The sequence below is a fragment of the Miniopterus natalensis genome, chromosome 9 (genome assembly GCF_054644295.1).
Source record: "Miniopterus natalensis isolate mMinNat1 chromosome 9, mMinNat1.hap1, whole genome shotgun sequence".
Classification (NCBI taxonomy): domain Eukaryota; kingdom Metazoa; phylum Chordata; class Mammalia; order Chiroptera; family Miniopteridae; genus Miniopterus; species Miniopterus natalensis.
In genome coordinates this window covers 46372938-46395373 of record NC_142089.1, presented here as the reverse complement: position 1 = coordinate 46395373, position 22436 = coordinate 46372938, and the positions used below count along the sequence as shown (strand labels likewise).

Below are 22436 nucleotides of genomic sequence, written 5' to 3'. Positions count from 1 at the left end.
CTCAGCACACTCTCATAATCTTTCCATCTTTCCCAAATTGTTGAACTCTCCTGTGTAATTGTGAGCAGACCCCACCCTCCACATCCTTAGCTGGAATGGTGAGGTTTATTTCTTTTTTTTACATTTATGCTTTTATTTTCATGAATCTTGGGAAAGAAGAAAGATGGGCTTACATGCATGGTAGATCATCTTAAAGGAGTAGTTTGTAGTTGCTTCTATTTTGCTGTTTCTTGGTGAAAATATAATTTAAGTTAAATAATGAATTATTTCCTCAGTCACTCCCACAGAATTGCTCCACTGCAACCATCATCACCACCTACTTTTTAACCTAAGAAATCGGAGGTCCACTGATGTTTAAGGATATCAGTCAGGCTGTAATAGAATAACTACAAATTTGTGCTGAAAAACTAAGGATTTTAAGATTTTAAAAAAAATTTATTGTGGAATATGTCTCATGCAGTCCACATGGAATGAGCCAAGCGCTAGGCTAAGTGTGAGCAAGGTAGGGATATAAAGAATAATGTATAAACCTTACCCTTGAGGATAGCATAACCTAGTGAATAGCTTGAGTTTATGTAGCATTTTGCAGGTTATAAATCGATTTTACTTATGGGGACTCTTGACACTTACTGATTTACCATTCATAGTTTTAACTACTCCTGAGAGACTCCAGTGATCCATGACATGCATTAAATTATTCATTTGCTTAGGTACAAATTTGAATCACATGCACCATGAGACTGTGTGGATGATATAGCTGCTCGGGTGGTGAAAGAGCCAAGCTCTTGTGGAGTCCTGAAGTAGCCTTGTGTGTACTGTGCATGAATTTACAACCAGATCTTGAGCCATCTGAACTTGATGGGGTTACAAACATGAAATGTGTTTATTTTCCCCCATAATTGCCTTTAACAATGTTCTTTCACATCTCTCTTCTCACTTTGGCATCTCAGGTAGAGTCTAATGTTTTCAAGACACTCTCTGTTGTTAAAAAGTTCAGTGTAGTCTAATGTAAAATTTGAATCTCATATCTTCTAATCCCTCTGCTCAGGTTTCAACTCTGCAAAGGAACTTAAAGTGGAAGAGAGGGCCTGGCCTACTACTTCCCTTCTGTTTCCTCTCTTCTAGTTCTAGCTCTTTATTTGTGTTGTGAGGGATAGAAGGAGGAGGAGTGCCTGTCAGTTTCTTGGCCACTGTCTTCACCCCATATGGTGCTGCTACTGCAGCTAAGATACAACTAACTTGCCATCAAGCATTCTCTTTGGGGTGGCACCCAAAGCCTGGTTCTCTCATGGATGGTGTCCAAGTGGAAATTCTCTGGAGAAGTCCTCACTGAATAGTTCTTTGATTTTAGAGATCAGCTTAGCTTGCCCTCCTCCCAGCCCCTTCAGTTTCATTTCTGGCGATTCACCTCCAGTCTCTACCAGGGTAATGCTAGGCCATTTACTCGACTCTCCATCCTTTCATAACAGGCTACTTCAACACACACTTTTCCTGTCCCATTGGCCTTTTCAACTCTCTGTGGTCTCTTTGGGTCTCATTTCTCCCTGCTAAAGTGGGCAGAGAGGGTTGACTAGTAAGTCTGCCATATAAGTGCTGTCCAGTTGGAAAATGAGATGCTGGCCTGCCCATCCTACAGGTACCCTCGGTCTCTATGAGGTACTCTCAGAGCCCTGGGTAGTTTAGCATTGGGAAGAAACAATCACCCTTTCAATAAGGAAGGGATGAAAAATCCTCTTAAATGTGGTCACTATATTCTGCCAACTCCACTGTCTGCAAGTCACCTCTTTCCCCCTACCTTTCGTTTATGTCGACGGGAGCAGGAAAAGGGTAGAAGTGATACAAGGGTCTGGCCCACGATTTTTGTAGAAGGCTTTCTTTGTCTTTAGATTTGGATACTACTTGGTGATTCTGGGTTAGTAGAAAAAGTATTATTCAACACCCTATTATGTATTTTATGTTATGTACATAGTCACATTAATTAATTGGGGACTTGACAAAGTGCTGGGAACATTTTTCTCAGATGTTTAGGGCTTCTCTCAAAGTATGGTTTCTATACCACCTGTATCTGAATCTAGTGGGGATCATAGGGGAAAAAACTGAATTCCTGGGCCACCCCAGAAATTTGGGCTCTCAAGGGTGGAGAAGGAGAGTAAGGGATCATGATTTTCAACAAACACTCCATTTTACTGATGCATATTATAATTGGACAAGCACTTGTCTTGAGTTCACTACATATTACTTTGTGTACTGCCAACACCAGTGTGAATTAGGTAAGGCTGCTGTTACTCCAGTATACTGCTGAGGAAACTGAGATTCGAAAGAGAACCAAGGCTACCCTGGCCAGTATGTCTCAGTGGTAGTGTTGGCCTTTGCACTAGAGGGTCAAGGGTTCAATTTCCAGTCAAGGGCATGTACCTGGGTTGCAGGTTCCACCCCCGCTCCTATCAGGGTGTGCAGGAGGCAACCGATCGATGTGTCTCTCTCACATCGATCTCTCTCTCTCTCTCTCTCTCTCTCTCTCTCCCTTCCTCCCTTCCACTTTCTTTAAAAAAATCTATGGAGAACAATATCCTTGGGTGAAGATTAACAACAAAAAAAAGAGGACCATGGCTTGCCAAATGGCAAAATAATGCTTCACTCAATGCTAGTGATAATCAATATCAACCTGTCCTATTATGATGCCACTGACCTTAACTCTGAACACAGAGGATATGTTACTCAATTTATTTATCTTTTTTTCAGATTACCAAAGTAATACATGTTTAGTTTAGGAAATCCATAAAAGTACAAAAAAATAACTAAACAAATATAGTTCCATCATTCAGATATAATATTTTTTCTGCATATCATGTTATACCTGTTTGTGCAAATTTAAAATAAAGCCATACCTTAATACTCTTTAGTAATGTGCTTCCTAAAATTAATATAATGGAAATTTCTCCAGCCATTTAATATTTTCTTCAACAATAGTTACAATGACAATGTAGTCTTTTATTTTATGGATGCGTAATTTTTTATTTAACCAATCCTCTATTGATGGATGATTTGATTATTTCAACTTGTTACTATTACCAAACAGTGCTTTAAATGTTAAGCTGTTTAAAAGGAAGTTGGGGATTCTATTGCAGTAATCTAGAGAAAATGAAGTCAATTTTTAAAGGCCATGTTATATTAAAAGTGTACAGGGTCTGAAATGATATGGAACATTTACACAGTCACTAGAAAGATTATTTTGTTGTTTTTTTAAACAGGAACAAGAGCATTTTGTTTTATTTTAACCTGTTCAGCTGTACGAGTCCCTCCGTGATGATAAACCTACAGTGCCCTACTACACAGGTAAGGCAACAGAAGCCTAGCTGGTATTGTAAGCAACTTTGACCATTCTTGGGTGAAATAATTCAGAAATTCCATTTGCGTTCTATGTGTGTGTGTGTAGTTAAGGATGAATTTATGAAAAGTGGGAAGGCATGAATATTAGCTTATGTTTGCTCACATGCAATCAAAATGAAGCAGGGATTAATCATTTTAGCATCACTAAAGAACCTTGGTAATTATCTTTTATAAATGAACAAACCACAGCCCAGAGAAGTGGATGCCTTTTTCTCCAGATTAGAATTACCAAGAGTAAATCTAGCTACTGTAAGTAACAAACATCAGTTTTTCATTGACTTAACCCAATAAAGTTTCTTTTGTTTTGCTTTGTTTTTGCCATAGAGCAGTATACGGTGGTGTGGTCAGTGGGGACTTTTCTCCGGGCTCCTTCCATCTGGTGGCTCTATCATCCCTTTATTCCACCTGGATTGTGTTCTTTGAGAGGAACTCCCTAATCCATTGCATCCAATTGTCCTTTGCTCAACCACTTGGAAGGTTATTTCCTGTTCATCAGCCTCCAGTCCGTACCATTGCCCAGCACTGGAAATATGCTGTATATTCAGGGACATAGAGCTTTGAAGCTTTCTTCCTATTGTGCAAGTTTTAGCACCTCAAACATTAATTTAATAGTCAAAGGCTTTTTTAGTTTGGCTCGTGAATTCTTTGGCAGTATAACTACCTCAAAAACATAGTAGCTACTTACTTGCTTCTTCTTGGTTTCATGTGCCAGTTTACCATACCCAAAGATCTTTCCTAGAATCTGTTTTTAGATCTGCTTTCTTTCTTTCTTCCTCAACTCTGTCAAAGACTTTTCATATCTTATTCCCTTCTGAGACTAAAACCAACTAGGGATATTGACATCTTAGTTCTGTGACCACTTCAACCACAGATCTTGTTTTCTACTAGAGCTCCCCATTGCCAAGGTCAAATCTTTGATCTTGTCAGTACCAATAATTACCACCCTTTGTAATCTCTATTTCAAATATCCCACTGTCTGGTCATGTCAATCCCTCTAACATCCCAATGATTCTTCTACGTCACCAGGACCTACTAACCCCTGATCCTAACCCCTTCAAAGTGTCTCGAAAGCAGTTCCCTCAAGCTTTCATCTGTCTCCCTTTTTACCTCACTTACACTCCATGGTTCCTCTTTAAAATCACCCCCTCATATGAACCCTCAATTTCTTTCTCCCCCTCACTTAGTTGTACTTCCCTGGCAAAGCCTCATCTCTGGCTAAATGCAGCTGTCCGTGTTTTCTTGGAGAAAACGCGCATAACCGTCCTTTACATTCAGGACCACTAACCTCGAGTGGGCCCTCATTGCTGCCTCACAACCGCACTGTAGACCCCTTGTCCGTTTGCCAGCCTGCTGTCCTAGAGACAGTTTCACTCCTCTCCTCTCACCTTCAGCTCCAAGGCCTCCTTCCCGCACTCGGCGCACTCGCTTTGCCTCCCGTCTCGCTGAGGAAGTGTAAGCATTGAGAGGACAACTTCTAAAAGCTCCCGCACTGACACCCGCCTGGCCTTAGATCTGATCTTGTCTCACAAGCTCAAGTGCACCACTCCAGAAATCTCCTGTTTTTTCTTTTTATTACCATTTTCCTTCTCTACTAAATCATCCCTGTCAGTATACAAACATGCAGTTATTTCTTCCATCTTAAAAAATGATCTCCTTGATCCCACAGCCTTTTCCAGCTACCAGTAGCTCTGTATCTTTGTGCTTCTTTTTTTTCTTCTTTTTAAAACTGATCAAAAGGATATGTTTAAATCCTTCTCATTCTCATTCAGGCTTTTACTGCTACTCCAGTTTCCTCCAAATGATACCACTGACCTCCATATTATTAAATCAGGGATCAATTCTCAACCCACGTGCACTTGATCTAACAGCATTACTTAATCAATCCTTCCTCCTTAAAATACTTTGTTCACTTGGCTTCCAGAGCACAACAGTGTTTTGTTTCCTCCCAGCTCTCTGGTTGCTCCCTATCAGTCTCCGTTGCTGGTTTCTCTCCATGTTTCCAACATCTTCTCAGCATTGGAGTTCCCTCCTCACCAAACTCATTCGTCTTTGAAATCTGCATTTACTCCTTTGGTGGCCTCACCTAGTCTTGTAGTTTGCACACCATCTATATGCTGCCTTCCCTAATTCCTATCTCCAAATAAGTCTGCTCCCTGAACTCCAGATCTTTGTATCTAGCCACCTAAGCAATGTCTCTATATGGATATTTAGTCGGCATCTTAAATCAACATGTGCAAAACTCAATTCCTCATCTTTGACTCCATCCCTAAAATTCTTTTCTAGCCCCAATAGTCTTTCCTATTTCAGTTAAGGACAGCTCCAAATACCATGGAATTATTTTTGATTCCTCTTTCTCTCACACTCATGTTTGAGCTGTTAGCTAATTCCTCTGGTCTCCATTGAAAATATACCCTGGACCAAACTACTTTTCACCACCTCTTCTTTTTTTCAAGGGACCATAATTTTTTTTCTAGATTAATTCAGTGAACTCCTGACTGATCTCTCTGCCTCCATCCTGGCCCCCCAAACTCCAACCCCTTAGAGTCTCTTTTCCACTCAGCAGTCAGTGTGATCCTGTTAAATACTGTCACATTATGTCTCTCCTTTGCTCACCCCACCTCCATAGCTTCCCAAGTTACTCAGATTAAAAGCCAAGATTCTAACAGTGGCCAACAAGACCCTTCACTGGCTGCCCGGATCCCTGACCACGTAGTCTATTACTCTCCCTCTTACCACTGCACTTGGGTCATATTGGCCATCTGTTGTCTTCAAAGGATCCAGGAAAGAGCCTTAGATTTTGCTGCTCACCCTGCCTACGGTACTCTTTCTTCAGGTGGCTATGGCTTAATCACTAGTCATTTTCAAGTCTTTCTTCAGTGTTACCTTTTTACTGAGGCCTTCCTTGACTACCTATTTAAAATTGGAATCACACCCAGCTAACTTTCATCCTTCAGCCTCCTTTCTAGTTTTCTTTTTTCATAGCATTTATTACCATCTATAACAAATAATTTTATTTCGTTGTTGTTACCTATCTCTCCTTACTAGAAGATAAACTGTTTGAGGGCAAGGATTTTTATCTGTTTTGCTCACTATTATATCCCCAGTTCCTAGAACAGACTCAGAGTAGGTGATTAATAAGTATTTGTTGAATGAATGAGGGAATTAATATCTTCCTACTTCCAGTCTAGGAATCTTTCTGCTATACTGTACAAATCTATCATTTCCAGGATGAAACAACAACAAAAATCCTTGTGCACTATGCCTTTTTGGTATTTCATAAATTATTTACTAGATCATTATTTCTTCATAGCAAATGTAGTGTTTTAACTTTCCATGTAACTCTCTCTTCCATTCACCAAATTCTAATTTGTATTACAATGTTAAACCTATATGAATTGAAGATGTAATAAATTACTGATAAAACTTCTACATTCAGAGAACCCCTTTGTGGTTAATCAAAACATCAGAACTGAATTAGAATATATTTTAGCTGCCAATAATGCACACTTACTTTTAGTCTGCCAGGCAATAGTTTATCTACTGATTCAAGCCATATTTTTATGTATTATATTTTTTGTTAACTGCCACCATGGTCGAGACATGTGTCACAAGCACTTAATGGACAGAATGTGATCAATTAGGATACCCAACCTCAATGTGACCTTCATTTTTGGCTAATTACATGTTGATTGCTACTAATCAGCACCCTATTTGAAGTGTACAAATTGGTCCGATAGAAGGAGAGAGTAAAGAGCAGTTGCTATACTGTTTTTTGACAGCTCATTTTGTGTCTGAAATGAAATTTAATGTGCTTCCCTTTAACAAACCACTTCTATACCATTTAATTACTCTCTTTATGTGTTGCATACACAGGACTTTTATATATGTAGTATGCATTGTATGTGTATATACTTATAAATATAGAAATCATCATGGGCCCAACTCAGTAATTCCTACCATCATTTAAAGCCTGAGAAAACACTAGTACTTTCAGTGTTCACTTTTATAAATCCATTTAAATGTATCCACTAGGGAACTAGTTTAGTTATCTTTCAAAGTCATTTAGAAAATTGTCAAAGTCTAAGTGTCTGTGAGGTAGCTCCTATTAATGATTTATTCAACTTAGTTGTAACCAAGAGTGAATGTTTTACATTTGCATTAATAATAACCTTAGCATTCTTCCAAAAAATAAAATAGCATATTAGATGCTGTGAATGTCCCTAAACAGTTCTTCAGCTTTGGTAGAAAGATAACTGTGAAACTTCTGATAATTCCTCTAGAGGTGTATGTGTGTGTGTATGGGATTGTGTGTGTGTGTGTGCGCGCACATGTGTATGAGAGACAGAAAGAAAATACATAGGGAGGTACAAATGTGGAGATGGGTTGTCAGAACTTCTAGAAGGAATTAGACTTCTACTACTACAAAACAATATCAACCGTGAGATTTCAGCTGTTCATCTAGTTATCCACCTGCTGCCTTAGCTTTGGGTTCGACACCAAATATCCTTGTGTATAACAGAAACAGGCCTACAGGTGAGAAGGCCATGCGAGCTCAGCAGCAGTGTTTCTGGCTACCTGCAAGTGGAGGCCGAGCTAGAATCTGGCCAGCAAGAGTACTTAGCCAAGTGTACAGCCGGGGAATGGGGCAAGTCACAGTGGGGGAGACTTTCACAGGAGGAATTGAAGGTGGAGGAGGGAATGTGTGAGAATTGACTGCAAATCTCATGACTTAATATGATTTTTTTTTACAAAGAGTAACGAAACCAACAGAGCGCGTCTTCTCTGACTCTGCTTTCTCTCTGTGAGGTTACTAGTTGGACTTCAGTCACTTCACGGTGGCTCTGGACTAGCACAAGGATCTGGTTTGACATTAATAGGTCCCCAAAGTTCATTAATGTGAAATAATTGCATCAGTGACCTCTCTGCCCACATTTGACTGGTGTTACTAAACGACTACAATAACAATTCATTGCCACAGATAGCCCTCATTTTGTTAGTTTTCTGTGGTAATAAAACCTAATTATGTTTTAAGAATTGTTGAGAATTCACTGGCACTGATAGTTATTATGTGGCATAAGTTATCAATTTTTGGAGCATTTTAAATCACCATTTTATTCAAATATAGGAAAGGAAGCAAGACACTAACCCTGAAAATGCATACACTACACAGGCAAAATGGGTGAAATCTGAATAAGGTTAATGGATTGTAACATAATCCATTTCCTGGTGGTGATACTCTACTGTAGTTATGCAGATTATTACCACTGGGCAATCCTGGGTGAAAGGCATGTGGAATCTTTTATTTCTCACAGTTGCATGTCTATCTACAATTATCTGAAAATCAGAAGTTAAAAATAAGTCCATCATTTTACAACCTCTTATCGTTTTAACAGAACATCAACATCAAAGGGCAAGGTGTAGAAATTGATAACCAGTATATGAAATTTCATTTTTTACACTAAGATTAGAAAGTTGATTTAGTTTCTTGGATGGAAAATGATACTTGCTGTTTACCATGGTGGGTAATTTAGAAGTCTGACCTTATAGATACTTCCTTGGTTTGTTCAGCTCAATTCAGTCCCTGCCATTGTGCTCCTTTTCTTCATAGATCTGTGTCTCCAAGTGCCCAGAAAAATTTTTAACCTATGTGGAAATGCAATTGCCATTCAGAAGAGACAAAAACTCTTGGGAATATTACAACCAGTTCTGCAAGACCCCTATTACTCAACCCGCAAAAGTATGTGAGTTTAAGTTTATAAATTTAGAAAATAATTTAACTTTTGTTTCAATCTTAAGTGTAACACGAGCATTTGTACCTGGAGAAACTCCCAAATCTAGGAAATGATTACTAAAGGCACCATTCCATTAAAACGTGCACAAATGCACATCTACATACAAAAGCATACATACCATTTATAGCGTATCATTTTGTCGACTTGGGTGGTTACGCAAGGTGGTTAAGTCTGGTAAGTTAGCTTCAACTCTTCCCTGACACCAACAAATTCTCTACTTGGCTGGATGTCTTAGCTCTGTCAAGAGCTAAGAGCTAAAGCCATTTGCAGTCAGTATTTCATCAATGCGGTGATGAAGCCCAATGGCTTAGAGGCAAGTAGAATTTTACTTCCAACCCATTTCATAATTATTCATTTAAAAAAATCCCCAGACCCTACCTAGGGTTAAGATTTATAAAGGAATTCTAAAGCTTAATTATGTTAATAAGTATTAATGACTTCCAAATTAGAGAAGATGCTTGTTTTTCCAGAAGAAAATTTAAGGATTAGAGACTCAGGATGTGACTAAGAAAAAGATACATACTTTCAAAAGTGGGCCTTGGTTTCAAAGGGTCTGGTTTTATTATTGCTGATTCTACAGAAATGTAGTTAGTGCATTTGTCAGCCAAGTATATGGGTGTGATAATCTTATAGTTACTTTTATTAGAGGAGTAATTGGAGTAATGAGATTATTATGCAACTGAATTTTTAATGGACACATTTTTATATTGAGAGTAAAAATTGTCATCACATAGCTTGCGAAATGTTAACATACTCTTCCTTCCATTTTAGTCTCTCTCACAAGTAATAATGGATGATGATTGTCCAACAGCGATTTTTCCAAGCAAGCCTTGTAAGTGGTTATTATTTCACCTTAGAAATGCAGAATCTATGAAGAAGTTATTTAATTCAATTCCCTCATTTCACAATGAAAGAAACTGAGGCCAGGAATAGTACTATGACTGGCCCAAGATCCCAGAGATAATTAGGAAGGAAGCCAAAGCTAAAGCCCATTCTCTTGACGCTAGCCAGGGATATTTCCACTGGAGTTATGTGACTTTTTGGGTTTTGCTGCATAAACATACACACACACAAAAAGACTGAAAATTGATTTTTGAAAGCCCAATCAGATTGATTATTTGGTACTCTATGAACACACTTAAGCATAGACAGAGACACACTTGCACACCGACCCCTAAATCCAGCCCAAAAGTTTGCTCAGAAATTGCTTGGGGAGTGATGGTAGGACATATACTTTTCTTTATAATTTGAAACTGAAAATTATTTATATGTCTCCTAAATGAATCAATACTTTACATTTTTAAAATTTATAAGCTTTTTTAAACTCTATTTAAAGGAAAATGAAATAATCACTCATTTTCTTTTCTTATGGATGTAATTTTAACTGCAGGGAAAAATCTTTATGTAAAGATGTTCACCACAATGCTATCCAAAAGGACCCCTCAAAAAAATAAAGAAGAAATACTCTAATGCCCAAGGGCAAGAGAATGCTCAAATAAATTATTATATATTCATCAAATGAAATATTTTTTTTCTTTGAAAAGCCACATTTATTATTTGTGGGTTTTTTTTCTAAATATAAAAGGAAGACATGATCAAACTTGGAACATATGAAAGTAGAAAAATACCCTCTTCTATGATGGAAAAAATAAAATAAAATGGAATAAATTTCTTCAAAAAGTAGAAAAATAAAATATAAAAATTATCTATAATACAAGTTTTTGGTGTGTGCCCCTTTGATATTATTTATGCATATACATACATATACATATTTTATGCATGTTATAAAATTAGATTACACAGCATAGTTTTGCAGCTTGCCTTTTTATTTGGCAGTAGATCTTGAACATTTTTCTATGACTGAAAGGTACTAACTGTACTATTGAATACACTCACAGGTGGCTACTAAGAACTTGAAATGTGGCTAGTCTGAACTGAGGTGTGCTGTATGTGAAAAACACACACCAGACTTCAAACTCTCAGTATGAAAAAATTGTAAAATGTCTCACCAATAATTTTTATATTGATTACATATTAAAATAATATTTTGGCTACATTTGGTTAAATATATAGGGTGTCCTCTAAAAATGTATACACACACTTTGAATAATTATAAAATATGAAATATTTTAGAATTATTAAATATAAGTATTATGTAATATAATGTTAAATGAAATGCAAATTAAATGTAAATTAAGATAAAGGAAAAAACTATCCAAAGAAAAAGATTGGAAAGAAATATTCCAAAATATTAAGTGGTTGTTTTGGAAGTGGCAAAACACTGGGCATTTTCTCTTTCTCCAGTTTTTCACAATGAGTATATATTTCTTTTCTTTCTTTCTTTCTTTCTTTCTTTCTTTCTTTCTTTCTTTCTTTCTTTCTTTCTTTCTTTCTTTCTTTCTTTCTTTCTTTCTTCTTTAAATATATCTTTATTGATTTCAGAGAGAGGAAAGGAGAGGGAGAGAGAGAGAGAGAGAGAAACATCAATGATGAGAGAGTCATTGATTGGTTGCTGCCCACAACCCGGGCATGTGCCCTGACCGGGAATCGAACCCTGATCGCCTGGATCCTAGGTCGACGCTAAACCACTGAGCCACGCCCGGCCGGGCTATATATTTCTTTTAAAATAGAAGAAAGTCGATGTTCATCAGTTTTGAGTAAAAAGTCGGATAAAAAGTTGAAGTAGCTACCACCAAACAACGTTTTGTAGGCTCCCATTACTCCTCTCTGGGTCATTAAAGACTCAAGCAAAGATGCAGGCTTCCCAAGCAATTGCATTTCACCAGGAAGCCCTAGGCATCAAGTGCCTGTAGCCAAGAATGTTACAAATTTTTATGCAAAAGGTAAAAATGACTCATTAGTCACTGAAGATACAATAGGTATAAAAGTATAAGACATAACCCCTGCCCTTACAAGTACAGTTTGGTTAAATCCCACAATATAAAACATACATCAGTGATATATAAATGGATAAGGCATAGTCCCTCACAGTCTAGTGAAGGAGACATCAAGGTAAACATTGCGATCAATGTGTATTCCCCCTAGTGTGGGATTAAGTATAGTTACTTAGTAGAATAGTATGCAGCTAATAAAATTCACTCATTAAAGAGTTTATAAAAAGAAATGAGTAATATTAAAAGAAGAAAAAAAAAAACCCACAAGGGAAAACACTGCAAGTACTCTATGGTTATAACTAAAAGAAAAAATATATTGCTGGAGAAAGACTGAAAGGAAATTCACCAAAATATATTTCACTGTGGGTTGTAGAACTATGTATAGTTTTGTATCTTCCTTCATATTTTCTCTATTTTCCAACTATATAATGAGCATATTTAATGAAGCTAGCAGAGTGGATGAGTTATTGCCTAGGAATAATATCTAGAACAAACATGGGGAGCTCTGTAGGTGGGAAAAGTTGTATTTAAGGAGTGGAAAGGGAAAGTGCATAGAAAGGCAGAAGGGCAGGAGAGAATCTGCACATGTAAGGCAAAGAAGGCTTTCAAAAGGCAGCAATTGTCTACCATGTCAAAGACTCAGGGAAGTTAACTCATCCAACAGCAAGTATTTACTGAGTTTCGCCATGTACCAAGCACTGTGCTAGGTCATGGGCTCAGGCAGGATGAAGACTGAAAACTATTTGAAGGTTTGGGGGGTTAAGACGTCCCCAAAATTGATTTACTAAGTCCCCTAGGCTGGGAGTCAGGTCATTCAGGGCATCACTGGGAGGATAATTTGCACGGAGTGGTGGGGGCAGAAATATGATGGGTTAAGAGGGAAGAGAAGCAACTGGTAGAGACCTACTATGTGAATTTTGCCAGAGAATGGGAAGGGGAAAGATAGGGAGGTTAATGCAGGAATCAGTCGTATTATAAAGTCAGGAAAGGCTTCAGAAAGACATATTTCCTCCTTTCCTGTATTAACTACTTTAGTATGCTCAGGCCTAGACTCTATATGGACCCATGCAATCTGTGATGCTTTGTTGGGTTGCAGCCTCCTGGGGAGCTTCCCAGGTGAACTTGGAAACCAGCTCCCATGCACGGAGGGCAGAGAGAGACCGAAGAGAAGTCTGTTTTAATAAGCAAGGGGCCTTAGTAGGCTTTTCTTGGGCGACCTCCAGACGGGTAGTTTTCTGTACCCACATGCCAAATCTTTAAAGTTTATATAGAGGACTTAACAGGGGTAAGTCACACACGGGAAACCCTAATAGGGCTTAGTCACATACCAGTCCAGATGCTCTCATCACAATATTTCTATTTCAAGCCTGTGCCCAAGGCACCTTCTAGCTTGGAAAGGGCAAGCGGAGCACATTCCAAGCACAGGGAAGGGAGTGGGGAGCCTCCAGTTGCCCAGGTCCGGCTAGTAGGTCAAACCACAGGTCATATCTTTTTGATGACCTTCCCTCATGACTGTGACCGTGACCATGACTGGCTCATAATCACAGGGTCTATTCTTTTGCAGTGTGCCCCGAGGAGTCCTCAGGGGTGTTCACTAGCATGGAAGTGGCTCGTTTGGTGGCTATATGGCTGCATTGCAGACAGAGGTCATGGCAACAATCTAGGCATGTGCAAAGTTGAAAAAAAGATTTCCAAAATCAGTGACAACATTTTTTTTTTTTTACCAGGAGGCTCATGATCTGAAAAATTGATTTACTAAGTCCCCTAGGCTGAGAGATCACTCAGGGCATTTACTTGTGTCCTCATGTGATTTAATAAAGGTGCCATATTAACATACCCATCAGGTATGAACACACAACATATAAAATATGTTATATTTCTATATATATTATATTTTTATATATACTCGGTAGGTGGGTACGAAAATCTACCTGTCTTGCAGCTGCTCAAAACGAGCCTCGTCAATTCCCTTGCTTATTAAACCTGCCGCCTTCCAACCCGGAGTGGGCTGCCTTTTTCTTCCATCTCTCCTTGCCCTCTGTGTTTGGGAGCTCATATTAAATTTATGCCTGGGAAGCTCCTAGCCATGTTTATGAACCAACATGCTTCTTATAAGAAAAAAAAAATGATTTATTTTTTATTTTTTCCCCTCTTCACTAAAACTGGGGTTTACAATATTTTTAGTAATACAGACTTATAAAGGGGCAAGGATTCTATTTAATCAAAACAAGCTTATGGAAGGTTGAACAGTGAATTATCTCTTCTCGGAAACTGTGCTAGTCTACAAAGTGTGGGTCATTTTTGACAGCTTTAGTATTTCCATTTCCAGCCCCCCTAGAAAACCGTGTAAATGAGAAAGGTAGAAGGAAGGCAAATTATTGAGGCTTTGTAAATCAAAATGTGGTTGTCTTAGTAGTACCTAAAATTTGAGCTGGTTTTTATTTCCCAAGAAATTATTTACTAATCTCTGATTTTCAAGGTTTCACTCAAGGAGTATCTAAGCTTTTTTTTTTAAAAATAAAGTAACAAAACTAAACTCATTCAGTCATATAAATGTAGCCTTTTAGAAAATGTGTTTACCATGAGAGATTCATTATCAGTACTCCTCTTTTAAAACCTGTGCTGTATATCTTACTTGATGAATGTACCAGGCATAAAATAATCAAGTTCAGATTGTCATCATATTTGCTTTCTGTGTGAGTCTTAGAACAATCAGACAATTTTCTGTTCAAATAATGGGCAATTATTTATACTGAGCAATTTATACACTGTCTAGAAAGAACTTGGTTATAAATAACAGAAAACTTAACAAAGGGAGGGCACACATCATCATGTAAGAAGGAGTAGAAAATGATTACCATAATTTTAATTTATTTTTATAGTTCTCCGGAGATGTTTCCCTGACTTCTCTACTAAAAATGGCACTTTGACAGTAGGAAATAAGACAGCATTCGAAGATGGGAATGGAAAGACAAGAAGTGCTACGGAACTCAAGGCAGCTGCAAAGTACGTTTCTTTACGTTTTCGTTTGCAGTCTCGATGCATGCCATGATTGTACCCAAGACTAAAGCTTCCATTGGGTTAAAGGCCTTACCAGAAGAATTACGTATTATGAAATATGCGTGTCACTGTGGATTGGGGAGCTTGGCATGTGTTCATTAAGAAAAGCATCTAAAGGTGAAACCAGAAGAATTAGAAAGAACAATCATGATTTTCAAAATGGTTAAATCTTTCATTGTCATCAGGTATAGAAATGAGACAGCAGGAAATGTACTAAAAGACCATTATATAACTTATTTTTTGAATGAACATAATTTTTAAAAAAACCTATGCTTTTGACAGGACCATTTAAAAAATATGACTAAAATAATGAAACTGCCAGATGTTTTAAAGACAAAGGGCGGGCAACTGTGACAATGCTGTTTCTGTACCGCATCAGATTTCTAATATTAACTACAATGAAGTGAATTTACTCTTTCCATTGGCTGTGCACATCATGGTATTCCACATTACTGGGAAACAGGATTCCCAGGGTGCACACACACATGTGTGCACAAACATGCACGTGCACATGCACAGTATCATTGCATTGCTCAGCTGTTGAATGAAAAATGAAAAATACAGGTATTCTAAAATTTAACTTCTCTTTCTTGAAAGACTTTAGCAGTCCTAATAGTATAGTACAGTTCCTGCATATTGAGAACATAATAGTAACATGGACAGATTTCACATCTATAAAGCTATGTGAAATAATGCAAGCACACTTCCATTAATAAAAGAAAATTTTAAAACAAGCACCACTGAATTAAATTACTCTGTGATGCATATGTAAGAGGTAAAATGAAAAAGAAAACTAGGAAATAATGATCACAAAAGTCAGGACTGTGGTTGCTTTAGGGGGAAAAGGAGGTATTGTCATTGGGACACACTGGAAAAGGGATGACATGACTATAGTTAATTATGTGTGCTTAATTTGATCAACATCAAGCTGGACACTAATGATTTGTGCACTTTTCTGTATGTGCCCCATTGTGCCTCCCTGCTATTGAGCTGTCAGAGTTTGAGGAAGGTGAATTAAAGATGATGGTTATTCTTGACTCTATGGATTTTGTAAGTTAAAAGCTGATCTTTACATTTAAATTCATTTCATATAGTGAGGCTTCTGAAATATTGTCACGTATGTTCAAAAGGATCTGTTCAGCATTTTTGAAAGCCATGTTCTCTGTGTGTGTAGATATAGGCACCTTTGGAGGTTCACCCAGGTGACATCTCATGAATTGTTGTGTCTAGGAAAAGAGTCCCTACTGATAAAGGGTTTCTAAAAATATGCTTTGAACAGCAGCTTGCAAAATTCCTTTTATCATAACAAGAACGTGTCTGTTTATTGATAGTCAAGAAATAATTGATTGTTTTTTCTTCTTTGAATTCAGAAATATAAATAGAGTCCTTCATGCAAAGGCAATTGGAATCAAAGTGTTTGAAGACTATGCAACAACTTGGTATTGGATTCTCATGTAAGTGAAAACATTGATTTTTTTCCCCCCAGCCCCATTCTGATTTTATCTTGGCAGAACTCTTTTTCTTCAGATTCCCTATATATTCGTGAATTCAAGGTTAACTCAGATCTCAGTTCCTTACATTTTGTTTTTCATATAGAATAAAAATGGGACAAATATTTGGAAGTATGCCCAGTGTTAACAGCAAGTTATGGGTATAAATTTTAATTATACTCATTAAAATACTCATAAACATATACTTCAAATTATGTGGGGCGTGTCTGTGGTATGTTTGCTTCTCATTACATGTTAGAGTGGATGAAGTGTAATTTCTCTGGCCCGTTTTCTCGTTTTTCCTTCCTTGACTTCCAAGGGATCATTCTAATTTTTTAACACATCTCTTCCACATCTTGTTTGTTACCATCATATCCACAAAGGTCACTGTACTTATGAGGAGCTGAAAAAATATATGAAAAGAAGAGGAAATTTAAAGTTTTTCAAACATAAGATTTGCAGTACTGAAAATGCAGTCACACCACTGGAGTGGGTACATGTGTTTGGTATATCCAAGGATACCATTACCATCTGGCTGTTGTGTCACATTCTTATGTCTTAAAAACATCTATGGTTCCCTACTGACCAAAAAATAAAGTGAAAACTTCTTTAGATACTTATAAGACCATTTATAACCTAGCCCAACTTAATTTCCCAGATTCATCTCTGCGTGGGTGTTTTGATTAACCTTATACTCTAAACGCATTAAATAGCATGCCCATCCCTAGACTGCCAAACTCCATGTTTCTGCACATTCTGTTCTTTCCTAGCGTTATTGTTCCTCGTGCCCTAGGCAATTTTATCTCATTATTTAAAATCAGCTTTTATGCCATTTATGAAGACTTACTTGACTTCTGCAGATATAATTACTTCCCCCTCTGTGTGCCTCATCCCCATTGTGTGTGTGTGTTTATACACATACACATACATAGCTATCTTCTATATAGCACCTACCTTTTTGTGATTTGTTACTTGGCTCTTTCTCTCTGATAAACTATGAACTCTTTACCATGGTAATTATACCTAACTCATTTTTATATTTCTAACTTCTATTATGGTTCTTCAAACATAGAAGATTCATTGAAAATGTCAGTTCAAGCAACATTTATAAAAAACTCTAGGGGAACAAATAGATATGTTTAACTATAAGATGCTTGATAAAGACAAATCAGATTGTGTATCAAGTACTAGTGAGTAATTTTTAGATCTACAAAATAAAGTTTATGAGATTTTATTCATTTCAATGCTTTGTGTTAAACAATTGCAGTAATTATTGTCAGAGAATATCAGGATTTCAGGATGCATCTTCACAGCAGAGATTATAATCTATACTTGACAGATTATAGTCTAAACTGGTTCACCTATTGTCAGACCCAAATGCCACTAGATAATTTCCTTGTTTCTTCTTTCACTTTGGCTTTTCCACTCTCTTGCCCTCCTAACTCCCAACACATACACTGGAACCCTCTTCCCCACCTGGCACCACTCCTACCATAGAACATGAGTGCCTCCCTTTAGTTTCAACTCTTCTGTTCTCATTTATTTAATGACTATAAAGCCAAAGTCTGATATGCTTCGACTTAGTTTATTCAGTTAGATTTTTATGCAGGAATTTAAAACACACAGAATAAATATCATATTTATTTTTCCCACTCTGACCTTTTTGAATATTGCCCTTGGACTATGCCACAGAATAATCTTTTAATCATATCAAGTAGTGAAGCATTAAAGTATCCGTGATTTTTAAAAGGAAATAGCTTTGGAAGTTAAAAGCGTAGGTTCTACAAGACTAGGACCTGAGAAGCTACTTTGAGACCATGCTGTTATCTATTCAGTGACAGTAATTATTAAGATTTTGTTTGTAAAGGTAACACTTGGAGACAATAAAGTCAGTTAATGTACCAGGCTTTATCTGTTGCTACATTTGGAAACTTTCAGATAACACCAGAAGAGTCAGTCCTTAGTAGAAGCATTAGCTAAATTTCTAATCTTAACCAGTTAAGATTTGAAATTAACCTGGGTATGTTGGAAAAGAAGCATCTCTACTAGCTCACTCAAACTCCAGGAAGAAATTAAAACAGAGGGAAATTAGTCGTGTTGTTGATTGCTTGATAAAATCACATGGCCCAGGTGACCTAGAAGCCTTATGATGGCTCCCAATAGTGGCCTACAGATCCTGTCTGGTGATGTCAGACATGACAAACTATTAGAGATAATTAGATCATAGTGATGATGACTACAAAATCAAGACTTCGGGAGCTATGTGGGGCAGTTATTTTTTCTGTCTTTCTGTCCTGAAGCTCTTTCCTTACTGCTAGACAGTTATATTTCAGAAGGTTTCCATTAGTCACCAGGTAGATAGAACAGCACAATGGGTGGGGGGGTGTGAAGGAAAAAATACAGAACATGGCAACTGTAGCAGATAGGCCAGAATTGTGGGCTGGAGTAATTATGTTTTTTCGTGAACAATGATTGATACTGAGCTTCAGTTTACCTAGTCATTGGAAGATGAGTCATGTATAAATTCCTGATGGTCTTACTCTTTCATACAAAGTCTTAACAGAGACCATTGTTTGTGCTTTCTAATGTTATAAATTTTTCTATAGCTAGGTAAAAGAAAATGATCTGAGAATTATTTTGAATAGGAAAAAATGTGTTGTCTTGCAGTTTTCATTAAGCTATGTGTAGCACACTTCACCCTGTGTTTGTTTTGTGTTTTTTCCACTAGTGCCCTGACAATTGCCATGCTCCTCAGTTGGATGTTTCTGCTACTCCTGAGGTTCATAGCTGGGTTCCTCTTCTGGCTCTTCGTATTGGGTGTCATTGGAATTATAGGTTTTGGTAGGTATCACCTCTCTTAAAATTGTCAAATATCAAATTTACCTTTTCCTTTTCAGTTGCCATTATCAATGACCAGAAAGCACTTTCTTGCAGTTCATTTAATTATTCTTTGCTCCCAATCCTTAAAAGTGTGAAATTGAGAAAAGTTACTTAATTTTGCATATATTGTCCCTATTACTTTTTTCTTCTTTATATGGAAAAAAAGTGTTTCAACACGTTCTACTATTTTTCGCTAGCAGTCTTTGGTGTCATGTCTCATGAGTATTAAGAAGGAAGTAAAAAGAATATCTCTTAGGTTAATGAAAAATATTTCAGACAATGTCTTTTATTCTTCTAACTTTTCTATTTCATCAAAGTCTTCGTCTGCATAGTTACAGAAATGTGACCTATTTTTCTCTTTCCATTTAGTACATTTAATCCAAGTACCGTCACACACTCTAATAATTGGCCAGTACTCCATCATGAGGCATCACCCTCTGCAGGGGTGGGGAATGCCAGGCCCATGGGCCAAAATCATTGGGTCTGGCCCTGCCAAGGCAACCGCAGGCAGGACTCGAAATTCAATAGATCTAGGAGCTTTTTTCGTAGCTAATTTTTAAGTCGATAATTTCGTATGGCCCCCGAATGATGTTATAAATATCCAAATGGCCTTGGCAGAAAAAAGGTTCCCCACCCCTGTGAGGCAAGCATCCTGAATTAAACTTATTAGATGAAGAGTTAGCGTTATTTCAAGGTTGAAATCTAACCAACTCGCTCCTCCCCAAAAGCAGTACAGGTACCATGTGAACACTAAAAAGGGAATTAAAGTCTCTTCCAAAGAACAGTATAGCATTTATGACAGCTTCCTTTCAATCCATGGGCCAATATATGAGTGCTTGAGAGGTTTCTATCCAAAGGAATGATTTCCCCTACAGCATCATTTGGATTGCAATGCAGTTTAAGGCAGCAGACACCAAAAATAACAATTTCCTATTTCTGTCACTCAAAGAAGAAGAGCTTTACACATGTCAGTATAAGAATGCAGCTGAATCCCCAGGTTCTATAGTTAGCCTGAGCTCTTTTTTTTTTTTTTTGACCCTCACCCGGGGATATTTTTTCCATTGTTGTTTAGAGAGAGTGGGAGGGAGAGAGAGAGAGAGAAACATCGATACGAGAGAGACACATCAATTGGTTGCCTCCCGCACATGCCTGTGCAGCTGAGGCGCATGCCCTGCACTGGAATCAAACCTGAGCCCCTTCAGTCCATGGGCCAGCGCTCTAACCACTGAGCAACTGGCTCGGGCTAGCCTGACTTCTAACCCCAGCTCCATAAAGCAAAGCTGGAGAACTTGAGGAAAGTTTCTTAATGCTTGTAAGACCCAGTTTCCTTACCCATCATTACAGTAACGATACCTCAGATTCACAGGACTGTGAGGATTAAATGAGACAGTGAGGATCAAGCTTTAGAACAGTGCTTGGAGCAGAGTAAGACTCTGTATTGGACTGCTGCTGTTATCCATCCTCAGCGAGTTTCTAGACAAGCATTTGGGGCTCTTTAGGTGTTTTTTATTTGTCCCTGCTGTGCAGCTTCCCATGAAAAGGTGGGTCAGTGTGATGAAAGACCTGCTGTCCCTTAATCAAAAACTCCCAAGAAAGTCTTTTATTTAAAAGCCTTTTTTGTGTTTCTGTTTGGAGCTCAAAATAACCTCTGCTCTTTGCCAACATAGAGTCTGAGCATGTGATTCAATCATTCTTATTATTATCAGGAAGTGAAGGCCAGTAGTTTGCTATTGATTTCACTGACTTGTCTTGAAGAGCAAGAAAAATCTGAAATTGGCTATGGTCCAAGTTTTACAATGGCAAAAGAGAGAAAGATGGTCAATATATAAAAAGTGCAGGTAAAACAACCACTGTTAGCTCTCTATCGACTCCCTAGGTAGTGGTAACGCAGCAATTAATGGTGTGGCAAGTTAGCTTGAAGCTATGCATTGGGTGGAGAAATGTCCGGCTAGATTGGGAAGTGTAAGTAAGACAGTATGTAACTGACATCTGCTACTGTCTTGGAAGATTGACTGTCAATATATCACAGGAAACCAACCATTTCCTACTGACAGCAGCCTATTTACTGGGGCAGAGAACAATGTGGATGTGTCATACTGACCAGAGAAAAAACCATGCTATTTGTGGGCAAGAGCCCACGAATAGCAGTGGAACAATTCTCATTGACCAGAACAAGTTAAGAGTTACACAGGAGAGGCCATAAAACACCATGGTTGCAAGCATTGATTTGGAGATTGAAAAAGACACAATTCTAGATTTATTTCATGTTAACTACGTGATCTGCTGCAAGTACACAGTCTCCGTAATTTGTAGTTTTCAAAACTATGTAATAGGAATCTTTATTAAATAAATAATGTGCATAAAGTACTTAGAAAACTGCCTAGCACATACTAATTGTTCAGTAAATAATATCTATTGTTGTTATTATGCATGAATATTATTGAAGAGGAGTTGAAGCCCAGGGATCATACCTTAAAAAGAGAGAGAGTGAGAGATAAAGCAATAGAAAAATAAATAGGAAAATGCTGCTGAGACTTTCGCATCTACCATTATGCAGGAACTAAATAGTCTGAAGGGCCCTCTTGCTATGAAATAATGGAGTAAAAATAATATTATATTGTTTTATATAATGTATTATTTTGATGAGCTTATGGGAAATCCCCCTAAAGAAAAAAAATTAAACCCATGAGCTAAAAAATATGGGGAACTGAGCAGGAAGCACATGTGAAATGCTGGATATCTCATACCAGTGGGACTGTAAATCAGGAGACTGAGACCAGAGATAGGAGCAGAGTAGGGGATCAGACCTGAAACTCCTTGAGTAAGTCTTGGATCCTGGGAAACATCTAAAGTGACCCCAGTTGGGTAGTACCCTTTGGCTGCCAACAGAAACAAAATAATTCCCCTCTAGATGAAAACATCTTCAATTT

The 22436-nt window shown here is 37.7% G+C and overlaps 1 protein-coding gene across 1 annotated transcript in view; it reads left to right on the top strand.

Moving 5' to 3' along the window:
- Positions 1-22436, top strand: part of SLC44A5 (solute carrier family 44 member 5) — a 254553-nt gene that overhangs the window by 202655 nt on the left and 29462 nt on the right. Inside the window, exons 5-10 of the mRNA XM_087820525.1 lie at positions 3252-3336; positions 8999-9127; positions 9954-10014; positions 14959-15082; positions 16507-16590; positions 19355-19467. Coding sequence (XP_087676651.1) covers positions 3252-3336; positions 8999-9127; positions 9954-10014; positions 14959-15082; positions 16507-16590; positions 19355-19467 — 596 coding nt within the window. The remainder of the gene's footprint in view (positions 1-3251; positions 3337-8998; positions 9128-9953; positions 10015-14958; positions 15083-16506; positions 16591-19354; positions 19468-22436) is intronic.